Source organism: Fusarium oxysporum, chromosome 10, assembly GCF_000149955.1.
Source record: "Fusarium oxysporum f. sp. lycopersici 4287 chromosome 10, whole genome shotgun sequence".
Taxonomy (NCBI): domain Eukaryota; kingdom Fungi; phylum Ascomycota; class Sordariomycetes; order Hypocreales; family Nectriaceae; genus Fusarium; species Fusarium oxysporum.
In genome coordinates this window covers 1,263,377-1,284,879 of record NC_030995.1, presented here as the reverse complement: position 1 = coordinate 1,284,879, position 21,503 = coordinate 1,263,377, and the positions used below count along the sequence as shown (strand labels likewise).

Genomic DNA, 21,503 nt, shown 5'->3' with positions numbered 1-21,503 from the left:
CTGATTGGCCAGAGTGCACGACGATCTCTGCGAAACAGCGTCTTCCCACCTTCCTAGAAAGTGAAGATGTTTCAGACAAAAAAGTGTCAATGACGTCGTGTCGCTGAAACATCTAGCGGAGACTCCGCAATTTCCCTTTCTCGTAACTCGTATTGTTACTTCTGGGTTTTGATATTGCCTGATTCTCTACATCCTCCACTACAATAGTCATTGGAGCATGAAGTTCTCCATGAAACATCAGATCGTCTGCACCTTCAACACGAACAGTTCAGGTGCCGAGCCGGAGCGTCCTGTGCACACCTACCAAGTAACGATGATCCCGCTTTCTTAATAGCAGCAACCGTGTTCATCTAGACTTGGCGTCGGCGTAACAGATTTCCCAATTTGCAAGAATTTCGCCAGGAGATTCTTAATGTTCGGCATTTGCACTTGATGGACAGATAAAGCAAGCAGACATCACAGTCCTTGGAGGACCTGACTACAGTGTGAACTAAGAAACTTGGGGCAAGTCCTTTGCCTTCCTTCGTGTATGCAACAAATCCAAGGTCATCAACTCTCGCTCAATTTTATGCCAAAACTACATCACATTTTGATCCTTCTTTTCTTCACTTTCACCACCTTCAGAACCCGCAAGACCCTCTCCAGTCTCCATAGAATCAGTTCTTCGAGGCTCCTCGCCGTCCAAAAGAACATTGGGAGCGTACGGCAGCTTGCCTTCCTCGCGTCGGTCGGGAGGGATAATGGCGTTGTACCAGCGAGGCACGAGGACTCCCAGGCCAATCAATACCAAGCAGATATGGGCAAGACCGAAGCCAAGGATGTGCAGAGGGTCGTCACGGAGCTCGTAGAAAGCGGGATAGGCGAAGCCATAGATGATGGCAAGCACAGGCGCGGAGATGAAGCGCAAGAGGATGGGCCAGAAGGCGGGAATACTCCAATTCTTTCCGGTTGCGACAATCACGTTGAGATCTCGTCGGAGTTGTTGGCCCTATTGCGTTCAGTTAGTAACTAGAAACAACAAACTGGGTGAAAGTACTTACAGAGTAAAATGCCATGTACCAGAAGCGTGTCATGAAGACATTGTCGAAGAGCTTTGACATGGCAGAGCTTCTGCCGATAAACCGGCGAACAAAACCCTTGTCCTCAGTGAAGGTCAAAGCAGGCGGAAGTTCATCAGGAGTCTTGCCAATTGCACAAGATACAATCGAGCAGACGATGAAGATACCGAAGCCGACTCCAGCACCCGCTTCGGCTTGGACAGCGTGGGCAACAGCAACCCCAAGAACCATACCACCAAAGTATCCAAAGTTCCAGATGAAAAAGGCGGGCTTTCCGACCTGTCCTGCAACATCTCTCCAACGGTAGAAAGTCGTGGAGAATGCACATTCGCCGAACACAACGAACACCAGAGCAACATCATTGATCCAACGGTCAACTCCAGTGAGAAGAGCATAGCCGAACTGGGTACAGAATGGGAGTGAAATAAGGAATGAGATAATCACAAGCCCTGTGACCACCCACTCGCGACGAATTTTGGGTTTGGTGTCCATGACGAGCGTTACCACAGCATCAACCATTGCGAATGCAGAGCTGTATCCCAGGACTACCAAGGTGAAGAAGAGTGCAAACGCCCAGAACGATGACCCAGGAAGCTGAGTGATAGCCGTGGGGAGCGTCAAGAACCCGATGGTAAAGGCACCAATTCGTTCGCCAGGAACAGGCATCATATCCAGGTATCCAACGACCCCGAACGCAGCAAACGCGGCGAATCCCTCAAAGAGTACATTGCTGCCAACAATGAGACACGAGTCCATGACAGCATTGGCATGCTTCTGATTATAAGAGGCATAAGAACTGAAATAGCCAAAACCGACACCAGTTGAGAAGAAGACCTGACCAGCTGCAGTCTGCCAGATGTCACCAGATCCCAGTTTCTCGCCGTTCCACTCGCCAAAATACAGCTTTACGCCACGACCAGCGTTTGGAAGAGAAACGGACCGGCCGACAAGGATAATGGTCAAGACAACAGGTAAACCCATGGTGAAGTAGACAACACGACCTGTCTGGCCAATACCACGGAAAATGGAGATCCAGACGAGGAACCAAACGAACGCAGTCCATCCAACAGTCTCTCCAATGAGGGCGGTACCAGGATATTTGACGTAGTCTATGACACCGCTAGACGTTTTATTACCAGGAATCGCATCGACGTTCTGTACCACGTCTTGGTAGTAGTATTCTTCGGCGCGTCCCTCCCAGGGAAGTGGACTCTGGAACGAGTTCCGGAAGTAGATCATGATCCAGGACAGATTGACGACGAAGTACGGACTGACCATAAAGCCGATGTATAGAAGACTGAAGCCGAGACCTTTGAGACGGTGGTTGATGTTGTTAAAAGCGACGACGGACCCTCCACGGTACGCCTGACCAATACTGACTTCGAGAATCAAGGCCGGGATGGCGATCAGGAAAACACACATGAGATATGGAATGAACCATTGAAGGCCATTGTTGTTATACACCTGTGAAGGGTACCGAATTAGGTTTCCCATACCGGCGCAACCTCCCATGGCCGCAAGCAAGAAGGAAGCTCTCGAATTCCATTGATCACGGCCATCTTCAGATGTTGATGGTGGAGGTGAGAGCTTTTGGCCGATCTTTTTGAGAATTGGCGGGATCGCCATGATGGAGTTGATACGCTCGAGGGCGAAGAGGAACTTATTCGGCTGAATCGTCTGAGTATCAAGTTCCCGTATTCATGGGGTGAGAGTTCCACAAGGAGGTGAACTTTTCACATAAGAAAACTCAGAGACCCTGATTCCACAAAATCTCAAGAAACCCGAGACACTGAGACAGTTTATTTAACAGACACAGGATCCACGCGCGGACGAGCCGTCTTTTATTGCAGATACTACATCCATAAAATCAGGGACGAGCCAAGAGTCTCCATTTTTACAAGGACTATCGGAGGATCGCCTCAATCCCCTCCAGGATGGGGAGCTGTTGGATTTGCTACTTGCTGCCGGGGACAAGATCGACTTGGCCGACTCCGTTGAAATGCTTGGCTTCGTATGACAAGAAACGAGTCTGCGAACAAGACTCCGCTGCCAAGATACCCAGAGACTTGGCGTGTTGGGGCCCCGGCTGTGGGAGGATGATGCTGACCTATGTCTCTGCTGCAAGATGATAGCCAACAGCTAAGTATTACACCATCTTGGTCTTTCCAAGGGCTTGTTGTTTTGCTATTGAGCGCTGACATATTGCTAGAGTTGAGTGTTGCTGAGAGCCACAATTAGATGAGGTTAAAATTAAGCATAACGCAAACTTGACTTTCAACGCTTATTTCCGGGTTTGCCTTGAGTATTTGCGCCATATACAAGGGTCCCAGTGCCTCGTGTCTTGGCATCGGAGGGTAAGACGGCACCAACCACTTTTCTCTTGGCCAAACGCACGCAAGGAAAGGGTGAAAAAAAAAAAGCTTCAGCTGGAGGCTCATGCCAAGGTGATAGATGTACTGTACAGCATGTCACATGGTTTTACGGCAACCCCGTGCCCAAGCACGTCACTTGTGGTCATATTGAATAGAAAGGATCGAGAGACGTGGGGGAGAGGCTTGACGATAACGGTTCAAACGGTCTGAAAAGTCCTGAGGAATTTCTTTGGGCTTGATGGCACCGGATCAAAGCTGGGTCCCTTCTCGGGGAATTAACTGGTTTTACGTAGGCAATAACTTGCACCCATGGCTCCACAACTTCCACTTTGACCGTCACGTATCATCAACACTATTCTTCCCTTGCATTTACCAGCAGTAAAATTAAATGTAAAAATGAGTCTAAAATAGTTGAGCTCGTCAGAACAAGCCCTTATTGCGTAAACTCTGGCCCGCGTCGAGAGACATCAATAACTGTCTAAGTCATTCAGCCCATCTCATATTCCCTTACAATTTGCCTGCCTATTTGGGCCTTCATGGCGTTCAATCAGCAGGATCTGACTGGTCAATCGAACCACAAAGATATCCCCAAGGGAAATATTACAACGCCAAGCCGACCGCCCGGTCTTGCTAGCCCATGACGTCTTTTGCTAGGGCCCGCGATCCAGAACCAGGCACCGACATTCCTTGAGCGGCGAGTGGATCGAGGGAAGTCAGAGTCCTAATTTAAGAGGTTGCAATGCTAGTCGAGGGTTACTACGCCGTGGGGGAACCGGGAGATGAGCAGTGATTTCCATAATGTAGGGCTCGGTGGCTCCGGACTGTCGGCGCTGTTGCGACTCTATAATCTTTGTGGTCGAGGGTCCGAAATAGTCTCAACATGTAATGCTCTTGTGATTCTAGACTTGGAGTGACTATCGTGGGGACTGCGACGGGGAGTTGCAGATACCTGGTCTTGGTCAAGGCGCCTTGACTGGAGAAACTATCGATGGAGTCATATGATATGATCAACTCCCCGGATTATCCAACTATTTGAATCCATCAGATGGATCTTCTTGGTCTTGGCCCAACGCCACAGTTGCTCCAGCAAGTGGATATCAATATCATCACCATATGATGCGGCTGTCGGCAATGACTCTAGCAGTAGAAGGCAAAGCACGCAATATTCATGGTAAATGATAATGCATAAGCAGTTGTTCTTTGATTAGATCCCTTATCATGTGAACTTTCATGCTTTCGACGTTTTAAATATTGCTACACAGCAGTAGTCTTGGCATAGAAACTGAGTGTCCCTGTCTCCAGCAAGTTGAAGATCATGGGTGCTCTTCGGTTATCTGTACTTTTGTACGATGAAGTCCTTGGACGAGCCTTTCCACCAAGTTCAAATAGACTTAAAACATACCAGGGAAGTAAGTCGTAGCAAATTTGGTGGTACTGACATATGGCCAGGCTTGATCAAATTAACGATATAAATGGATCAAGCAGTCTCAGGAGTTCTCTCAGGTTTTCGACCATAGACCGTACGACTTTCAACATGTTAGCGGTGCTGAAGTCGTCAGTGAACTGGCATCAAACTCACACATTAAAATAGGGCAGCGCTCTTGGCTCCCTGAGTGCCTTTCGCATCTGGCTGACCAGAACCGTAACCTCCTCTTTCGACCAACCCAGGATCTCTCCAATTGGGAAGATGGCGAAAGCGTCGACGGAGTAGTCAATAAAAGCTCCATTATAGAGACCAATCTGTTTCAGCTTCTTGTCTTGAGGCCAGCCTCCAACTGGCAGCTTCCACGATTTGGAAAATAAATCTGTAAATCCTGCTTCTCGCATACACTCCTCTTGACGACCATCCCGCGCAATCTCCCAAGTTCGACCAGTTTTACGGCCGCGTTCAAAGAATAGTTTGCAACATTTCTTGAAAATATGGCTTTCGTCCTTCTCGATCTTGGGGTTCTCGCTGTGTGTTTCGATGTCGATCTCAAGACTTTCGACCCAGCCTCCTGACCGTACGTGGGTAAATGCTTAACGGTATAACTTTTTCCAGTCGTCTATCGCACCGTACAGATATCGGATATTTAACGTCAAATAGAGGCATTTTATAGTGGTGTCTTCAAAATTAAGGTTATTGCATGCTCCAACTCCTCAGCAAACGAGGTTCCTCACAGTATATCCTGCCCCTCTTGATAATCATCGTCAGTAGGCGCCGTGGATATGGTCAGGTAACTTGCTTGGCAGTTTTGTTACGGAATAAGTTTAACAGACCAATATTCTGTTTTTTTCGACTGTTGGAAGGGCCGGCCGTTGATGTGTCTATATTCGAGGATGCTTGATGTGATGGACGCTGTCGAATCTCGAAGACTGTCGGTGGTACCGTCAGAATTGCGTGGTACTCTGCAACACCAGTAATAGCTACCTCCCACTGCTGATACTGGAATTATCATCCATCATGCTACCAACAACTTGGGGATCCTATCAAGTTAAAGAATGTGTCATTGATATGCCCCATGGAATCTAGGTCTTTCCAAGGACGGACGATCTTATAATTGAAAGGATCAACAGACGTATTCTATAGGTGCTAGATCGGCTTGTGACGGAGACTTTTGCCTCTGCTCATCGTTCTCAGCCGTGCTAACGTCGACGATTCGAAGCCCACTGTGTGTGAGTTGTTCAAAATTCTAAATCAGTTTGACTTTGAGGTTCTTTAAGTTTCAAGCTTGCGATTGGGTGTGAGGTATAGTGAAAGACTAGGGAAGAGAAGAATGTGTATCGAAACATTGGAGACTCTCAAGAGCCATCAAGGCCTTTTCTCTTCTCTCATCTGCCACGTCAATTCGTCCGTGAACAATGCACAAAACCTCCAAATTGTGGACGTACTTTACTTCGCCTCGAGTTATTCTCCATTCGCACGACATGCATCTTGGTTTTGGCTTTCCCCAACGGCTCATGATCGTCAAAATCCCTGCTCTCTACTATTCCCGGACGCTCCTTTGTTCACTCTTCACTACCCGGGACTTTGGCTCATAGCTTTGTAAAAGTCGCTTCAGGTATAGATCCTTTTAATTCTTATCGCCATACAGGATCTATTTCTGCCATTCGTACACTATGCAACTGCAGTCATGCCTTATTTCTGTTATTGATGAATCTGTACCTCGACCTATTTTCACTTCTGACATCACCGTCGCAAGAGCAGGGATGCAGTTGAATGGGCCAGAATACGCAGGTGTCCAAAAACTGATATGTGAGACTTCGCTATGAGGTAACTGCATGATAGATGAGGGGTTGGTGTTCTTCCTTGATTATTAGCCCACATGTAATGCATTTTCAAAAGCTTCATGGGCCGTTGTATAGTATCATGATAGCATCAACATGGATCACGGAGACTGAGCACCGAGTATATAGTCAAAGAGGAACCCAAAGTTTTACCCAAGAACTACCCATATGTATTTGTTTTTGTGTGGCATCGTTACGCTAATGCTGGCTCTAATGATAATCTCAATTTGTGCTATAAAAACTCTTGCAATGGTATCTCCTCCACGGCATCAACAACACTCCCAAACTATGCATCACGACCTCTTCAAAACACTAGTTCATCCCTTTTCGTCTTTCTAATGCTCTAGAGCTCTTGCGCCCGGCTCGACTCGCCAGCAATGCTTTCTTCGTACTCTGTCAAACGCAATGCCTCTTCCACGTCATTTACGAAATGTCTCTCGCCAGCCATTTCCACAATGCCACTGCTTAACATCAATCGCCATACAGGGTGATCTTTGCGAACTGGGCACCGAGAAAAGTACACCCGCACTCCTCGATCGTGGTAGTTACGTACGATCTCAGTCAGAACCTGCGTACCAGATCCATCCATGGAAGTTACACCGTGGATATCAAAGATGACGTTTCGGTTCATGTCGGTACTGCGAAGACGAGGCAGAGCGGGATGCGCTTTCGATGTACCATAGAGCTCCAGCCGACGAAGTCGGGACTTGAGCTCTCCTGTATTGGCGAAAGTCAAAGGCTCCGGAATCTTGACGATGAGACAACCCTCGACAAATTCAAGACTCGCCTTGTCACCTTCAGCATTCTCAAATCGATTTGTCCCCGGAATTCGGCCCAGGATCTGGATGCGTGGTCGCGTGCTATGCTTGATAACCATGAGCATCGACAGTCCTACACCGAATGCCATACCAAGTGTGAGAGAGTAGAACATGGTTGCAAGGAAGATAACAGCCATGAGACCCAGCTCAGTCCAGCCACGGATCTTCAAGAAGAAGCTGATGTCATGGGGAGCCTCTTCTATCAACGAGTAGGCGACGACAGAGATCATTGCTGACAGGACAGGTTTCTAGGCGACATTAGCTCATGTGATACAAATAGGTTTCATAGGGTACTCACTGGCAGGTAGTAAAAGTAGGGGAGAAGGAAGAAGATGGATAGCAGAGAGATGATGCTCAGAAACATGGAACTGGCGGGACTCTTGCCTCCGGTGCTCTTATTCACCTTGCTTCGTCCATATCCGCCAAAAGCTGGTAGGCTCATGAAACATCCACCAACCATATTGGCGATACCGAGCGCAATCATTTCTCTGTTGGCACTCAACTGAATACCCTGGATAGTCTCACTTGAGCCCAGACTCTTTGCAGCTACCGAGGATTCGAAAAATCCAAGAAGTGCAATGAGGAAGGATGTGGCCATGGCACTTCGAATGTGCGGCATATGCTCGAGCTTGAAGGGCCATTGGAAGGCAAGTAGCTGGCCGTTGGCGGCCTTGACTGTGCCTAGGATCTCAACTCCCTGGTTTTCCCAATCGAGGCGCCAGCAAAGAATTGCAGATACAACAACGACCACGAAACGATCCGGGATATAGGCAACGCCAGGATATCGAGGCTGAAGACGATTCTTGAGTTCACTAAAAACACAGTCAGAATCGCATCAGAAATGAAGCCACAAAGCGCTACTTACCGGCAGATCATGATGACCAGAAAGCTAATTCCGGCGATGGCAAACGTCAAACCATGTGCTTCGTGAATGTTGTTAATTATGAACCTAATCTTCTCAACGGGACTGCCGTGGCTTACGCCAGCATCGTCAGCCAGTTCAGCGAGTCCCAACTCAGGAATCAACTGGTCAACGGCAATGACGAAACCGATCGCGCTGATGAAACCACGTAGAAAAGGCCTGCTGAGAACGCTGTCCATGAAACCCAATCGCGCAAGGCCAGCGATGAGAACCATGGCACCCGCCATACCAGCGACAATTCCACAGATTTGCGCATGCAACAAGTCATTGTCTTCGTCTTCTCCAGAACCAACATTCTGCTTGACAACAGTTCCCACAAGAAGTGAGCCGGCAGCTTCAGGGCCAACTACCATCTGTGGGCAGGATCCCAGAAGGGCGTAGATGAAGGGATTGAAGACGAAGGCGTAGAGACCGTGAATCGGAGGGACGTGGGCGAGATTCGCAGCGAGGGAGAGGGCCATCGGCAAGTAAAAGGAAGCCATGGTAATGGCCGCAACAAGATCGCCACGAAGATATGAAACCTTGTACTGTCGCATCCAGTTCAAGCAGGGGACGTAGTACGCAATATACCTAATAGAAGTTAGCATATCATTTAACGGCCGTAGGGACTGGGGCGCTTGCATGAATGCTGTATCCTCGAAACCAGCTTGTTCAGCCAGCATACTGCTATGGCCCATTGTCTTTGTTCGCATTCTCTTCTTCAACCATTTCTTCCAGTCTTCATGACCCACGATTGTCGTAATTGCATTGTCTAGCACAGGAATGTGCGTGCCTGAGCCTGCAGTCTCGCTACCATCCTCGTCGGTGCTCCTCATAGTCAAGGTTGGGCTCATAGGTCGTGGACTGAAAGTGCCATGGCTGCAGACACCAGGATGGGCAGGGTGAACGCTTCCTCGGCGTGGGTTTGAACGCAGGTTGTTCCCATCGATTAGAGGCGTTGTTTCGTTCGCGAAGATCTCGTTTATTGAGGCTCCCGGAGGATGTCCTGGCGAATCTGGAGGCGATGCGACCGGGACGCTCGTGGGAGTCGTAGAACCTTCTGCGGTCGGGCTTTCGCTCTCGTTTCGATCATGAGCACTCAGAGCTTGACGGAGAGCACTGGGCTGAGTAGGACGGTGGTCTGTCCCGGAGTTGGTACGACTGTGGGAGGGTCGTTTGGCCATGATTGTGGAGTTCGATCGAGTCGCAGTTTGAGTTCAATGGAGATTGAATTTGGAACTGAAGTCTAGGGAACTGCATATATCCAGCAAAGTATTCAATAAGCTCTGCCCAAGCTTGGCTCGAGAGAAATTCCTGTTTCTGGCGCAGAGCCAAGTCGACAAAGGCCGACGGATGAAAGCCGACTAGAAAAACGACGAAGAGGACGCGACTGACGATGAAGACCAATGCATGGAATCTATATAGTCAACAATCACGCAAAATCGATTTGCGGTGAAAGACAAAAATTTGAGGAACAAAAGAGAAAAGATCAAAAGTTCATGGCTCGCTAAGACTGAAAGATGAGGAGTACGAGTACCTAGTGCAAGTCCAAGGGTTCCATTCCCGTGTATCGGCCAGGTCCCTTGACTGTCTGTGTGCAATCATCAGGCATTTTCCCATCCCAGTCGCCCTCCAATCTCAGATCTAGCAAAAGCTTCTCCGCCAATCAGACGCAACCGTTGGCAAATGCCACCCACGCAAGCCCAACTTTTGGCTGCGTTTTGAGGCTGTTCGGTGACATCAGAGCGCTAGCCCCAGGTGACTTCTAGCGGGGTTTCCCACCGCCCTCTCGGGGAATGTGAGCGAATGGCTGATCTCGTGTTTTTCAGCGATCCCTGCTGCTTCAACGTTTATGGTGGTGAAGCTGATGCCGGGAACCCGACTTCGGCCGTAAAGTAATTCTCGAAGAATAATATCTACAAAAAAGAAGTCAATCAATACATGGTACATAGATGCTCGGAGCTTACTTCTGGGTTATCATCACTAAGATTTACAACAAAAACGGTCACGAGCTGCAAAACCACAGGGTACAAGATTACCACCAAAGTTCATGATATTACGCTATCAATTCCCTTGGCTGATACACTTTGATGAGACAACAACCCGTTCCGGAATCGTTTTACTAGTTAACTTGACAGCGAAATCTAATTAAAGACAAGATTTTATGCTTTCCAATTTGCCAATATCGCTCGAAATCATAAATACATCCCCAACTGACTCGCTTATATCGAGATCTGGTGGTGTTACATAATTAGAATATCTCAGACATGCACTGTCTGTCTTAGACCTGCTCGTTGACAAACAGACCGGCCATGCCCTGGCCTGTACCAATGCACATGCTGGTCAACAGCATCTTCTTCTTTCGCCGCCTGCACTCAGAAAGGCCTGTAACAATCTGTCGAGCACCTGTAGCGCCCAGTGGGTGACCAAGAGCGATAGCTCCACCACGAGGGTTGAGCTTGTCTGATGTCAGACCAAGCTTGTCTTGACAGTAAACGGCCATAGAAGCAAAGGCCTCGTTGATCTCAACGACGTCGATATCGTCAAGCGAGATGTTGTGCTGAGTGAGAAGCTTCGGGATGGCAATGCTGGGACCAATGCCCATGATGCGAGGGGCAAGGCCAGCGACGGTAGAACCAACATACTTGGCCATGATAGGCTGGCCCAACTTGAGGGCTGTAGATCGCTTCATCAACAACACGGCGGCAGCTGCAAGAATGTTAGCGAGAGGCGCCCCAAATCGAATAGAATAAACTTACCTCCGTCAGTAAGCTGGCTGGCGTTGCCACCAGTTGTAGCTCCACCCCATTGAGGGAAAGCAGATCGAATCTTGCCGAGGCTCTCAGCGGTAGTGCCTGGTCGGATACCCTCGTCCTGGGTAAGAGTAACCTCCTTCTCCTGACCATCGGGGCCCTTGACCTTGGTGGTGATGGGTACGATCTCATCGGCGAACAAACCAGCCTTTTGCGCCGCCTCAGCCTTTTGGAAACTCTCAGCCGCGTACTTGTCCATCACATCGCGGGTGACGCCAAAGTCCTTGCTGACATTCTCGCTGGTCCAACCCATGGGCTGCATGCAATCCACGGACTCCTGGCTTTGTGATGTAACAGCCTCGTCGAAAGGCTTCTCGAGCGCATCGCCTCCAATGGTCATTTGTTCAGCACCCATAGCGATACCGATCTCGATGGAGCCATTGAGAATGGAGTGGGCGATATCGGCGGTGGCCTTCAGACCAGAAGAGCAGAATCGGTTGACGGAAGAAGCACCGGCGGTGTTGGGGAAGCCAGCGGCGAGAGCAGAGGCGCGAACCTTGTAGGCAGCCTTGGCATCGGAGACCTATTGATCATCAATTAGGAGAGTTCGATTTGGCTCATGGGATTGCGACATACGTTTCCAAGGCAGATGTCCTCAACAAGGGCAGGGTCGAGGTTTGATCGTTCCCGAACCTCCTTGAGCAGAGCATATACCATGTATTCGAGAGAAGTATCCTTGAAACCACCCTTCTTGGCCTTTGTGAGAGGGGTTCGGGCAGCGAGGGTGATAACAATGTCATCGGGGTTCTTCGCTTGACTATCATGGTATTGTTAGTTTCAGTAACAATGATTTGTTCGGGCGATCGCCACTCACATGCTGCTGAGCGCCGACCCAGGGGCCAGGTGCTTGATGATGGAACCAATACGTTCAGCGGCCATTGCGTATATTCTGTGCTGTGAATCGACAAAACTTGTGTGTCAGGTTGGATAATGAAGTTGAGGCGACAGCGCAGTTGGCTTTAAAATAGGAGAAAAAGATGCCGAGGCGAAGTCCATCATGGGAGGGGTCTGGGGTAAACATTGACGGAAGCTGCAGCGGTACTTGCGACGGCGCATCCAAATGTGTGGGGTTAAGCCGAGGTAGCGCTTCGAGACTGACCACTTCCCGAGGTTTCGGTGTATTACATAAGGCAGATTGATGACATAATGTCAGGGACCTCGGCGAGAAGCGATGGAATTCCACTAACACACCAACAGCCCTGTCAGAAAAAGCCGTCCTTAGCTATCTCGGCATGGCAAATATCTCATGAAAAGATCCCGGACTTCGATTATTGCTTATTAGTCATGATGTCAGTATTTAATTGTCCCTAAATCTGCGCGTTATACGCTCTGTACACAATGTCGCTTCGACTGGACAGCATCTTCTGCTTTGAGAAGTCATGCTACCAAATTCACCGTCAAAAAGGACTGGAATGCAAAGAAAAACTCAACATGCAGTTGGCTCAACAGATGATTCTCACTTTCCATGGCGTTTTTCTTCTAGTTCATGCTTTACGAACTTTTCAACTCTCTTCGTTATGTGTCATTCTCTGACATTCTTGAGGAAGACTGAGCACAGGCTAAAACAGTGAAGAGCAAGCGCCCATGATGTGAAGCATGGGGTTGGCATCCCAACGCCAGCCCATTCTTAGATGAAAATGGGTCCACCAACCTGGTCCAGTCTTCATTATATCGATTCTGACGGGTATTTAACCCACGAGAACGTGGCGTAGTGCCGCGCTTGTTCCTGGATCATCACGATGATCCAATAAGGGCGCTGGATTCTATAGAGCGTGTCTCGGAAGTCCCTAGTTTCTGAACGTCTGGACCCTGGCTTGACAGACTATTTTCCAGATGCGGCCATGTAAACCAACCAGTAGATCGGATAGCTTCATACTATATCCATTTTCGGCGACTTTCGAGAAGCCACCGCTTACAAGCTGTCCAGGTTATTTGATGGATGAAGAACAGTTATGGAATGTAATGTTTGCTGGATGTTTCCTCATAACTCGAGGCCGCGCCTCTTCTCGTTCTCCTCCTTATGACTGCGATCTCTGTTGTCCTTTGTTGACTCGTCACTCCCTTTTATTGACAATCTTTCTGATAATCTGCTGAAGCTGAACATTCATACTTTCTTTTCATACTTACCTGTGCCAATTTGTGTTTAACTTAACCGCCACTGGGACAGAACATCAGGCAACGCCAGTGGACCGTTAGAAGCTGAGAAGAACAGTCCCAACTTTTCCATTCGAGACACCCAGCCTTTGGAACCTGGCTTGTTACCTCTCCTTTCTCTTGAATCAACCACAGCTATTACTCAAAACATACTTTACGATCAAACAAGAGCATGACTTTGTCAAAGCATCTCCTGGCTCTCATGCTAGCCGGTCTCTCGTACGCCACCCGCGATCATAAGAGAGGGCTTTGCTTCGTTCCCAACACCGAGAAACCTCAGGACGACAAAATTTGGGTCCAGAACGGCAGCGATATCACCTGGTACTACAACTATGGAGACAAGCCCTCTGCTGTATATAAGGATGTTCCTCAAGAACAGTTCGAGTTCGTACCTATGATGTGGGGTGTAGGACTCGACTCAAGCGATACGACATTCCTGCAAAATGTCAAGAGCCTCATAGAAGATGGGGTCAACATCACGCATGTCTTGGGATTCAATGAACCCGATGCTGGCAACGATGTGGGGGGAAGCAATCTCGACCCAAAGGTCGCTGCCGAGGCTTGGGTCGCGAACTTTGAGCCCCTGGGTGAGATGGGTGTAAAGTTGGGTCTTCCTGCTTGTACAGGTGGATGGGGTAGCATGCCATGGCTCAAGCAGTTCTTAGGCAATTGCTCCGCGATCAAGAGTCAAGATGGGCCTAAAAGAAACTGCACATGGGACTATCTGCCTGTGCATTGGTACGACAACTTTGAAGGCCTTGCCTCTCACATTGGTGAACGTCTTGCCGAGTATGTCTCTCCTGTTTATAACACATACTCAAGCTAACAGATTATTGATAGGTGGCCCAACTCTACTATATGGGTGACAGAATACGCCTACGCGCACCAAGACCCTCAACCGACAGAACAATTCTTCAAGCAGACTCTTAAATGGTTCGACGAGTCAGCCTTCATTGGGAGATACACCTATTTCGGCGCCTTTCGCTCAGATGTATCCAATGTTGGCCCTAACGCCGCCTTCCTGTCAAATAGTGGTGGTCTGACAACCATTGGTGCTCAATACTTGGGACTCAACACGACTGGTGAGAACAATGCTTCGCATTCGAAAGTGAGTTTACCCAGCGTGGGTCTGTTGGCTGTGGTGCTGGCTGTTGTGGTTAAAACAATTATGTAGAGGATAGATTAATGAATAAAAGACACTGAAAGATTTCCAAGACATCACACAGGACAAAAAAGATTCAGTGACAATGTAATTCATTTGCACCAGCATTCTGTGGCTGGGCAGCGGGATATCTATACCCTCTATCAGGGCGGAATAATGCAACTAAAAGCAGAAGTGATATCAATGTAACATGCAATATTAAGATTCGTCATGATCCTTCCCATCTGTCCAAAATATTCTTCAGTTCATGAGACCACATATTCGAAAACTACCCTCACCCCCTTTTAAATGTTTTTATCATCAGAGATGCAAATCATAAGATTAGGCCTCGGTGGCTGCAAGGCCTTGAGGCACAATGTGTCGATCGGTAGGCCCACGAGAGGTGCTTCGCTTTCCGAGAGACTCGCCAGTGTCCTTTCGAGAGAAAGATGCCCAGGTCTTGAAGCTGGACAGAGACATAGTTCGAGCAAGGCGACCACCGTCTTCACCACCCTGGCCCCAAACACCACGTCGGACAGGAGCGTCCTCAAGAAGGTGGAAGTGTCGCTTGGTCATCTTCCAGAGCTCAATGCCAGCAACGAACACAACAGTGAAGCCAACGGCCAGAGCCCACTCCCAAGTGATGCCAGTGTGCTTGAAGAACTTGTGGTTAAGGACGGGAATGTAGACAACAGGGAAGACGGAGAGACCGCCAATGATAACGGACCAGAAGAGGAAGCGGTTGGAGTAGATGTCCTTGAACACGGGGAACTTGCTGTCGTCGTCGGGGTTAAGGCGGAAGACGGAGCGGCGCAGACTCTTGAACTCCCAGGCAGAGATGAGGATCAGCCATGTCAGCTCAGCAAAAGTAGCAGCGCGAGCCTTGAACACGGGGATACACTCCTCGGAGTATCGCTGATTGCACTCGAAGCCGAGGTTGCCGCCGTTGGCACCATAGACGATGATGACGAAAGTGCACATTGTGCAAGCACCCATGATAATACCGTAGACAATCATGTCGATGATGATCTGGTTGGTGAAAACACCGCGCTTCTTATCCTGAGGAGGCTTGCGCATGATGTCCTGAGCACCCTGCTCGCGACCGAGTCCGAAGGCAGGGAATGAAGAGGTAGCCATGTTGATCCAGATAATTTGAAGAGGCGAGACAGGGAACACGGAAAAGCCACTGTCGTCGACGAAAGCAAGACCGCAAACCAAGAGGATAACCTCACCAACGTTGGAAGTTAGGAGATGGAGGACGAACTTCTGGATGTTGTCGAACATGCGACGACCCTCGCGGATAGCAGCGACAATGGAGTTGAACTTATCATCGGTAAGTACGATCTTGGAGGCAGACTTGGCAACATCAGATCCGGAACCCATAGCAATACCAACATCGGCACGAGACAGAGAAGGGGCATCGTTGACACCATCACCAGTCATAGCCATGAAGGCACCACGACGACGGAGAGCGTCGATCATGCGGGTCTTGGTGTCAGGAGCGCAACGGGCAATAACTAGAGGAAGTTCCTCGAGAGCATCAATCTCCTCGTCGGTCATTCTGTCGAAATCGGTCGCCTTCTGAACAATGGACTTGGCTACGTGATCAGGTAGAATACTAAGGTTCTTCGGAATGATACCGACTTCCTTGGCAATGGCCTTAGCAGTCTCAGGGTGATCACCAGTAAGCATGTGAACTCGGATACCAGCGTTGGAACACTCGGCGATAGAGGGCTTAGTTTCGCGGCGAGGAGGATCGTAGATACCAGCAAGACCAAGTAGAATAAGACCCTGCTCGACCTCAGTTCGAAGCTTCTCATCCTCAGCGGGAGAAGAGGCCTGCTTGGCGGTGAAACGACCATCCCAAGGACGGTAGGCGATAGCCAGAACACGTTGACCCTGGGAAGCGAGACTGTTCATCTGCTCGAGGACACTCTCCTTGAGCTCATCGGTAATGGGCTGCTGATCAGGTCCAGTGCCAACGTAGTCGCAGAGATCCAAGACACGCTCGACAGCACCTTTGGTGAAGACCATTGAGTTGGCAGTGTCGATAATGGAACCCTTGGCACCCTCTGGGGCATCGTAGATGACGGACATTCGCTTGATAGAGCTGTCGAAGGGGAATTCGGCGATTTGCTTCCAGCCTTCACCCTCGAGAGTCTTCTTTCCAGAGTTGAAGCGGTGGGTGAAGACCTGAAGGGCAATTTCGGTAGGCTCACCAGTAACCTGCCACTTCTCCTCTTCATCATCGTATCGAACAGTAGCCAAGTTGCAAAGAGCGGAAGAAAGCAAGAAAGCCTGAAGTTCATCAGTCATCTCGCACTCAACCTCGGGCTCAGGCTTCTTGGGCTGGGCGTTGTTCTGGTTAAGCTTCTCATCGGGGACATCGAACTTGAGGACAGCGGCACTGCGCTCGCGATCGTAGTCACGAGGGGCCTCCTTCTCCTCGGGCTCATCGTTTTGCTTGGAGTAGGTAACTCGACCCTTGGTGGGATCGTTGGGGCTCTGAGAGTCGCGAACAGTGTAGATATGAGAAGAGGGGATCCAGGCCTTGCGAACAATCATAGCTCCTTCGGTGAGGGTACCAGTCTTGTCAGAGCAAATGTTGGTAACACCTCCAAGAGCTTCGAGGGCGGAAAGATCACGGACAACGACATTGGCCTTTCGCATGACAGTAACAGCAACGACCATGGTAATAGTCAAGACAGCCACCAGGGACTCGGGGATAATGGCGATACCAAGAGATGTCGCATAAATAATGACCTCGTTCTTCATGTCGAACTTGTTGACGGCAAACACGACGATAGCGAGAATGATAGCACAACCGAAGAGGACGTAAGCAAGAGCGGAAAGCTTTCGCTGGAGCGGTGTTCCTTCGGTGAGGCCCAAGAACTTGCCGATAACATCCCAAGTTCGCTTGGAAGCACCAACAAAGGGTTGCCGCTTTCCGTACTTCTTGTAGTTCATAGATCGGCCAGCCTTGCGAGTCTTCTTGGAAGTAGAGGCAGCAATCTTACCGACCTCGGTGGACATACCAGTAGCAGTAACAATACCACGACCACGGCCCTTTCGGACGACGGTGGTGGCATAAGCCATGTTGACACGGTCACCAATACCGATCTCATCCTCGGACTCGACAGGCTTCTCGGTTCCGGGAGCGGTGATATTGTTATCAGTAATCTTCTCGACGGGGATTGATTCGCCAGTAAGTTGACCTTCCTCGCAAGCAAGGTTCATGGCTTCAAAGAGACGGAGATCGGCGGGGACGGTGTCGCCCATCTTGAGAAGGACGATGTCACCGGGAACGACTTCGGGGCTGTGCAATTGATTAGTTTCGAGTAAAGTTTTGGTTCTGCGTGGTAAATACTTACTTGGAAATAACTTGAGTCTTTCCATCGCGAAGAACCATGGCACTAGGAGAGGAGAGAGCTCGGAGAGCATCCATGCGCTTCTCCGCGCGGTACTCTTGCCAGAAACCAATGGTGACGTTTAGGACGATAACAAAGACAAGCACACCACCTTCGATGTAATCTTTGATACCGAAACTGAGAGCCATGGCAAATGCCAGAACCTGTGGCGGGTTAGTTTGGCAAATTGAGTTTGAAGGGGAATGCCACTTACAATGATCATGGCATTGAGCAGCTGCTTGGTCAAAATACTGTACCATGGTACTGTACCGCCCACGTCGAGCTCATTCTTGGGATATCTTTGCTGAGCTTCAGCCACTTGTTGGCTGGTAAGGCCCTTGTCGATGCTGGTGTCGAGAGCTTGCGCCGTCTCCTCAATTGTGAGGAGGAACGGGTGCTTGGGGTACTCGGCCGCCATGGTCGATGGAATGAAGATTGGCGACCAGGATTTGTATGAAAAGGCGCGAGAAGAGAGCTTAAACTGTTGTTTGTGTGCCCTATGCTCTGGTTGGCGCTGTATACAAGAGTCGATTGACTACTTGAACTTCATCGACGAATAAAAGAGTGATAATTAAGGAATTAGATTCAAGGCATGAATGGGTAAATGTTATCTGTACGATTAGAGAACAATCGGCGTATGTGATTGATAACTTTGGAGTTTATGGGAAATAGACCTTGGCGGGGTGCGGGGGACGAGGTCATATATAGTTGAGGGAGGGAGAAATCTCAAGAAACAATAGTACCGTCATAATTAGAAAAAGGCCCATGAGAGCAACGCAATTGCTCATGTTATCGCGGACCTGAGTCGTTGCCAGGCTCGGGATTTCTTGGCGTTGGTCCCATCCCGAACCCGAACCTGAGCAGCGGTTTACATCCGCCACCGGACTTGGAGAGTTCGCTATTTTCCCCACACACTCCCCCCATAAACCCCTGTAGACAGGTGTTGAGCCTCCCCTCGGCCTGCAAATGCAGTGCTACTTTCTTAGTGAATTTAGCCTACCTTAGTTGTGGTGTGTTCCTATAAATCAGGTGCCGTATCGTTGACGGCCGTTCCCGGAACGGAGAGGAAACGAAACGGACGGCCCCGTGACGTCAATTCCAGTGATGGACCGTATTTTACGCTCCAACTGTCGTGCTACCATCGATAGAGGTCTTTCTATACTCAGTCTTCAGTCTATGTAACTGTGTAAGCTTGGATGCAGCACCAGGACCTGGAAGTATGTCGCAAATTTCTTCTCAATCTCTCGGTGCTTTTCTTCCAGGTTCTATCATCTCCAGACCCCAGTCGCGTTACCATCCCAAAACCCCAAATAAAAACACAGGCCGGTAAAATGATAAAGTAGCGTATCGTATCGTGAGACTGTTTGGTGGTGTGTGTAGTGGGGATCCTGGCGTCTTGGCAGCTTGGCGTGTTGCACAAACGTGCAATGGGTGCAAAGACGGAGGATAGACTGCGCGACAAGAGAAATCTTGCTGCTCTTGTTACAATTGAGAGGTGAGGTCATTGGTGTGCATTGCAGACTTGGATTGTCGCATGGTCGCGGCGGTCATGGATCCTCTCGCTTCTCACGAGGTCAGCGTCTAGAGCGGCGTCTGTCAAATTTACAGCACTTCTCCAACAAGCATTTTCGGACATTCCCCTGGTCTCTTGATCATCATGGACCGGTTGTTTCAACGGGCATCCATCGTCATGGCTAAGCTAACCGTTGACACATGGCCTCGATTGCAATGCGAGCATGGTCATAGCTATCTGTTAGAGCCATGGCAGCATACCAAACATGACCAATGCAACACTGTTATTAACGAGATGCCCATCTCTTGTCTCAAACTCCAATCGTGCCCACTGAACCATGGATGCTATGTTTTGCAGCTCTCTTACTCGTTCTGAAAGCTCATTCGGCATTCCACCACCATCCGAGAGTATCAACCGGTACTCGACCATGCCATGCCATCTTAGCCAAGACGAGAGAGCCAAGGAAAAAGCACAAGCTAGTGATTGCTCGAAAAACCACCATCTCGCCGAAGGCAAGAATGTCTGTATCAAGGTTCAGCTGGTTCATCACATCTTGGCGCCTAGGGTTAGCGGTCGTCGTGATAACCTCAAAGGGCCAACTTCATCTTGGCGGCTCTTGGCGCTTGACCAATGACGCGTATCCAATCAATCCTCGGACCTTCAAGTCAAGATACGCCGAACTATCGAGCTCTGCACCCCCACATATCTTCTGACAATCCAACAAAATCGATGTTCTGATCGATTCTGCGTTTAGGTATCTCTGCATCTTCCGTGGGGGATTTTGCATCTGGCATGGAGGGTAACAAGAAAGAAAAACAGCATGAAATGAGAGCCCTTGGCAGAGACACTCGTTTCTGGAACAAGTTAAGAGGCTGGCTTGGCTGTAGACTTTGGACTCTGTCCATTGGCCTGTTGGATCGCCACACCCTGTCGGCTCCTCCTCTAGGACTAACTAACCTTGCGCTTATGTTGCTTAAGGTTCTGGGCACTTGCGCTAAGCTTATCGGCTACTCAAAATCAATCATATCACCTGATCCACACTCTCTGGGCCCATTGTCCAATAGTGACAGCACTTCTTGTCTTGGCAGGCCGTGTGTTCAGTTCATGTTACGTCGAGAAACAGAAAGAATGCTTGCCAAAAAGTCGCCTATTTTTTCTTTCTTCTCTTGGATCGGGTTTGTTCGTATTATGATTAGTGGTAAGACATGCCGCACTGATAAAGCAGAGTTTGCACCCCCGATCTTTGCTGCCATCATTTCGATGTGAATTATTTCTTTATTCTCTTTCTTCGAAAAGGCTCTTGATTGACTTCCCGATGGGCTCATATCTCCTGTCAACTATAAAAAGTTCCACATTTCTTCACGTTTGATGCCCATGTGCCTTCATACTTTCCCGGCCTCTCCGGAGCCCCAGTTTCCTCCGCCTCGGCCTGCGCCTCCGTACCCACCTCCGCTCCCTTGATGCCAAGACAAAAGTCGTACGAGTCACGTGCTCCGCCGCGGTGATCCACCTTCCGCTCCGTTGAGGCTTGGCACAGCCGAAGTGGCGGCTTCGGGCCTCAGCACTCGGCATGCGCGGTCCAAACGCCGAGCGACCAACGAGGAGCATCTTGATGGCCGACCTGTCCTGCACATCTCCGGTTGTGTGACTTATCGGTGAGCATAAGCAGCAAATTTAACCATTAGGCATTCTTTGAGGCATTGCGTGAAATGCAGCCGTGCTGACCAGGACCATTTCAACGCAAGCGGTGATGCTGAAGCGTAATCTCTAAGCGTTTAGTGTTGAGATCAAGGTTGCCTTGGTTTGGAGTATTAATGACCAAAATTTCCACTATGGTTGCTTTTTGAGCTACAAAGACACAATAAGTGATACCAAGGATACAAGGTATCGAGCCTACTCCTATTAAAACCCCCGGTTGGTTCACCGGAGCAGGGGAATCACTGCTGAAATGTCTGATCTCTTGCAACTAATTTCTCGTTAGTGGGAAAAGAAACAATATGAGACTGGTAGGGATCAATTGGTTTGTTGAGGACCTCATTTTGCTTTTGCGCATGGCTTA

At 49.2% G+C, this 21,503-nt stretch overlaps 7 protein-coding genes across 7 annotated transcripts; 1 reads left to right on the top strand and 6 right to left on the bottom strand.

The window, feature by feature from the left end:
• Positions 1 to 43: 43 nt before the first annotated feature.
• FOXG_11388 (uncharacterized protein) lies at positions 44 to 2,938 on the bottom strand. The gene is made up of 2 exons (XM_018390994.1): positions 1,041 to 2,938; positions 44 to 988 (listed from the first exon to the last, which is right to left on the bottom strand). Exons 1-2 carry the CDS (start codon positions 2,682 to 2,684, stop codon positions 578 to 580), a joined length of 2,055 nt encoding a protein of 684 aa, XP_018249564.1. The 5' UTR covers positions 2,685 to 2,938; the 3' UTR covers positions 44 to 577.
• Positions 2,939 to 4,907: 1,969 nt separating this feature from the next.
• Positions 4,908 to 5,522, bottom strand: FOXG_11387 (uncharacterized protein; the record flags this gene model as incomplete). The annotated part of the gene is made up of 3 exons (XM_018390993.1): positions 4,908 to 4,956; positions 5,010 to 5,384; positions 5,485 to 5,522. 3 exons carry the CDS (start codon positions 5,520 to 5,522, stop codon positions 4,908 to 4,910), a joined length of 462 nt encoding a protein of 153 aa, XP_018249563.1.
• Positions 5,523 to 6,844: 1,322 nt separating this feature from the next.
• FOXG_11386 (uncharacterized protein) lies at positions 6,845 to 9,995 on the bottom strand. Its single transcript, XM_018390992.1, has 4 exons — positions 9,059 to 9,995; positions 8,381 to 9,007; positions 7,814 to 8,327; positions 6,845 to 7,763 (listed from the first exon to the last, which is right to left on the bottom strand). The coding sequence occupies exons 1-4, from the start codon at positions 9,598 to 9,600 to the stop codon at positions 7,041 to 7,043; spliced, it is 2,406 nt and encodes an 801-aa protein (XP_018249562.1). The 5' UTR covers positions 9,601 to 9,995; the 3' UTR covers positions 6,845 to 7,040.
• Positions 9,996 to 10,361: 366 nt separating this feature from the next.
• Positions 10,362 to 12,736, bottom strand: FOXG_11385 (acetyl-CoA acyltransferase). Its single transcript, XM_018390991.1, has 4 exons — positions 12,044 to 12,736; positions 11,806 to 11,986; positions 11,176 to 11,752; positions 10,362 to 11,125 (listed from the first exon to the last, which is right to left on the bottom strand). The coding sequence occupies exons 1-4, from the start codon at positions 12,106 to 12,108 to the stop codon at positions 10,698 to 10,700; spliced, it is 1,251 nt and encodes a 416-aa protein (XP_018249561.1). The 5' UTR covers positions 12,109 to 12,736; the 3' UTR covers positions 10,362 to 10,697.
• Positions 12,426 to 17,527, top strand: FOXG_11384 (uncharacterized protein). Its single transcript, XM_018390990.1, has 3 exons — positions 12,426 to 12,518; positions 12,803 to 14,172; positions 14,224 to 17,527. Exons 2-3 carry the CDS (start codon positions 13,556 to 13,558, stop codon positions 14,555 to 14,557), a joined length of 951 nt encoding a protein of 316 aa, XP_018249560.1. The 5' UTR covers positions 12,426 to 12,518; positions 12,803 to 13,555; the 3' UTR covers positions 14,558 to 17,527.
• FOXG_11383 (potassium/sodium efflux P-type ATPase, fungal-type) lies at positions 12,868 to 18,726 on the bottom strand. Its single transcript, XM_018390989.1, has 3 exons — positions 18,146 to 18,726; positions 17,896 to 18,095; positions 12,868 to 17,840 (listed from the first exon to the last, which is right to left on the bottom strand). The coding sequence occupies exons 1-3, from the start codon at positions 18,347 to 18,349 to the stop codon at positions 14,867 to 14,869; spliced, it is 3,378 nt and encodes a 1,125-aa protein (XP_018249559.1). The 5' UTR covers positions 18,350 to 18,726; the 3' UTR covers positions 12,868 to 14,866.
• Positions 18,727 to 20,678: 1,952 nt separating this feature from the next.
• FOXG_20524 (uncharacterized protein) lies at positions 20,679 to 21,236 on the bottom strand. The gene has a single exon (XM_018400807.1). It carries the CDS (start codon positions 21,050 to 21,052, stop codon positions 20,804 to 20,806), a length of 249 nt encoding a protein of 82 aa, XP_018249558.1. The 5' UTR covers positions 21,053 to 21,236; the 3' UTR covers positions 20,679 to 20,803.
• Positions 21,237 to 21,503: the final 267 nt, after the last annotated feature.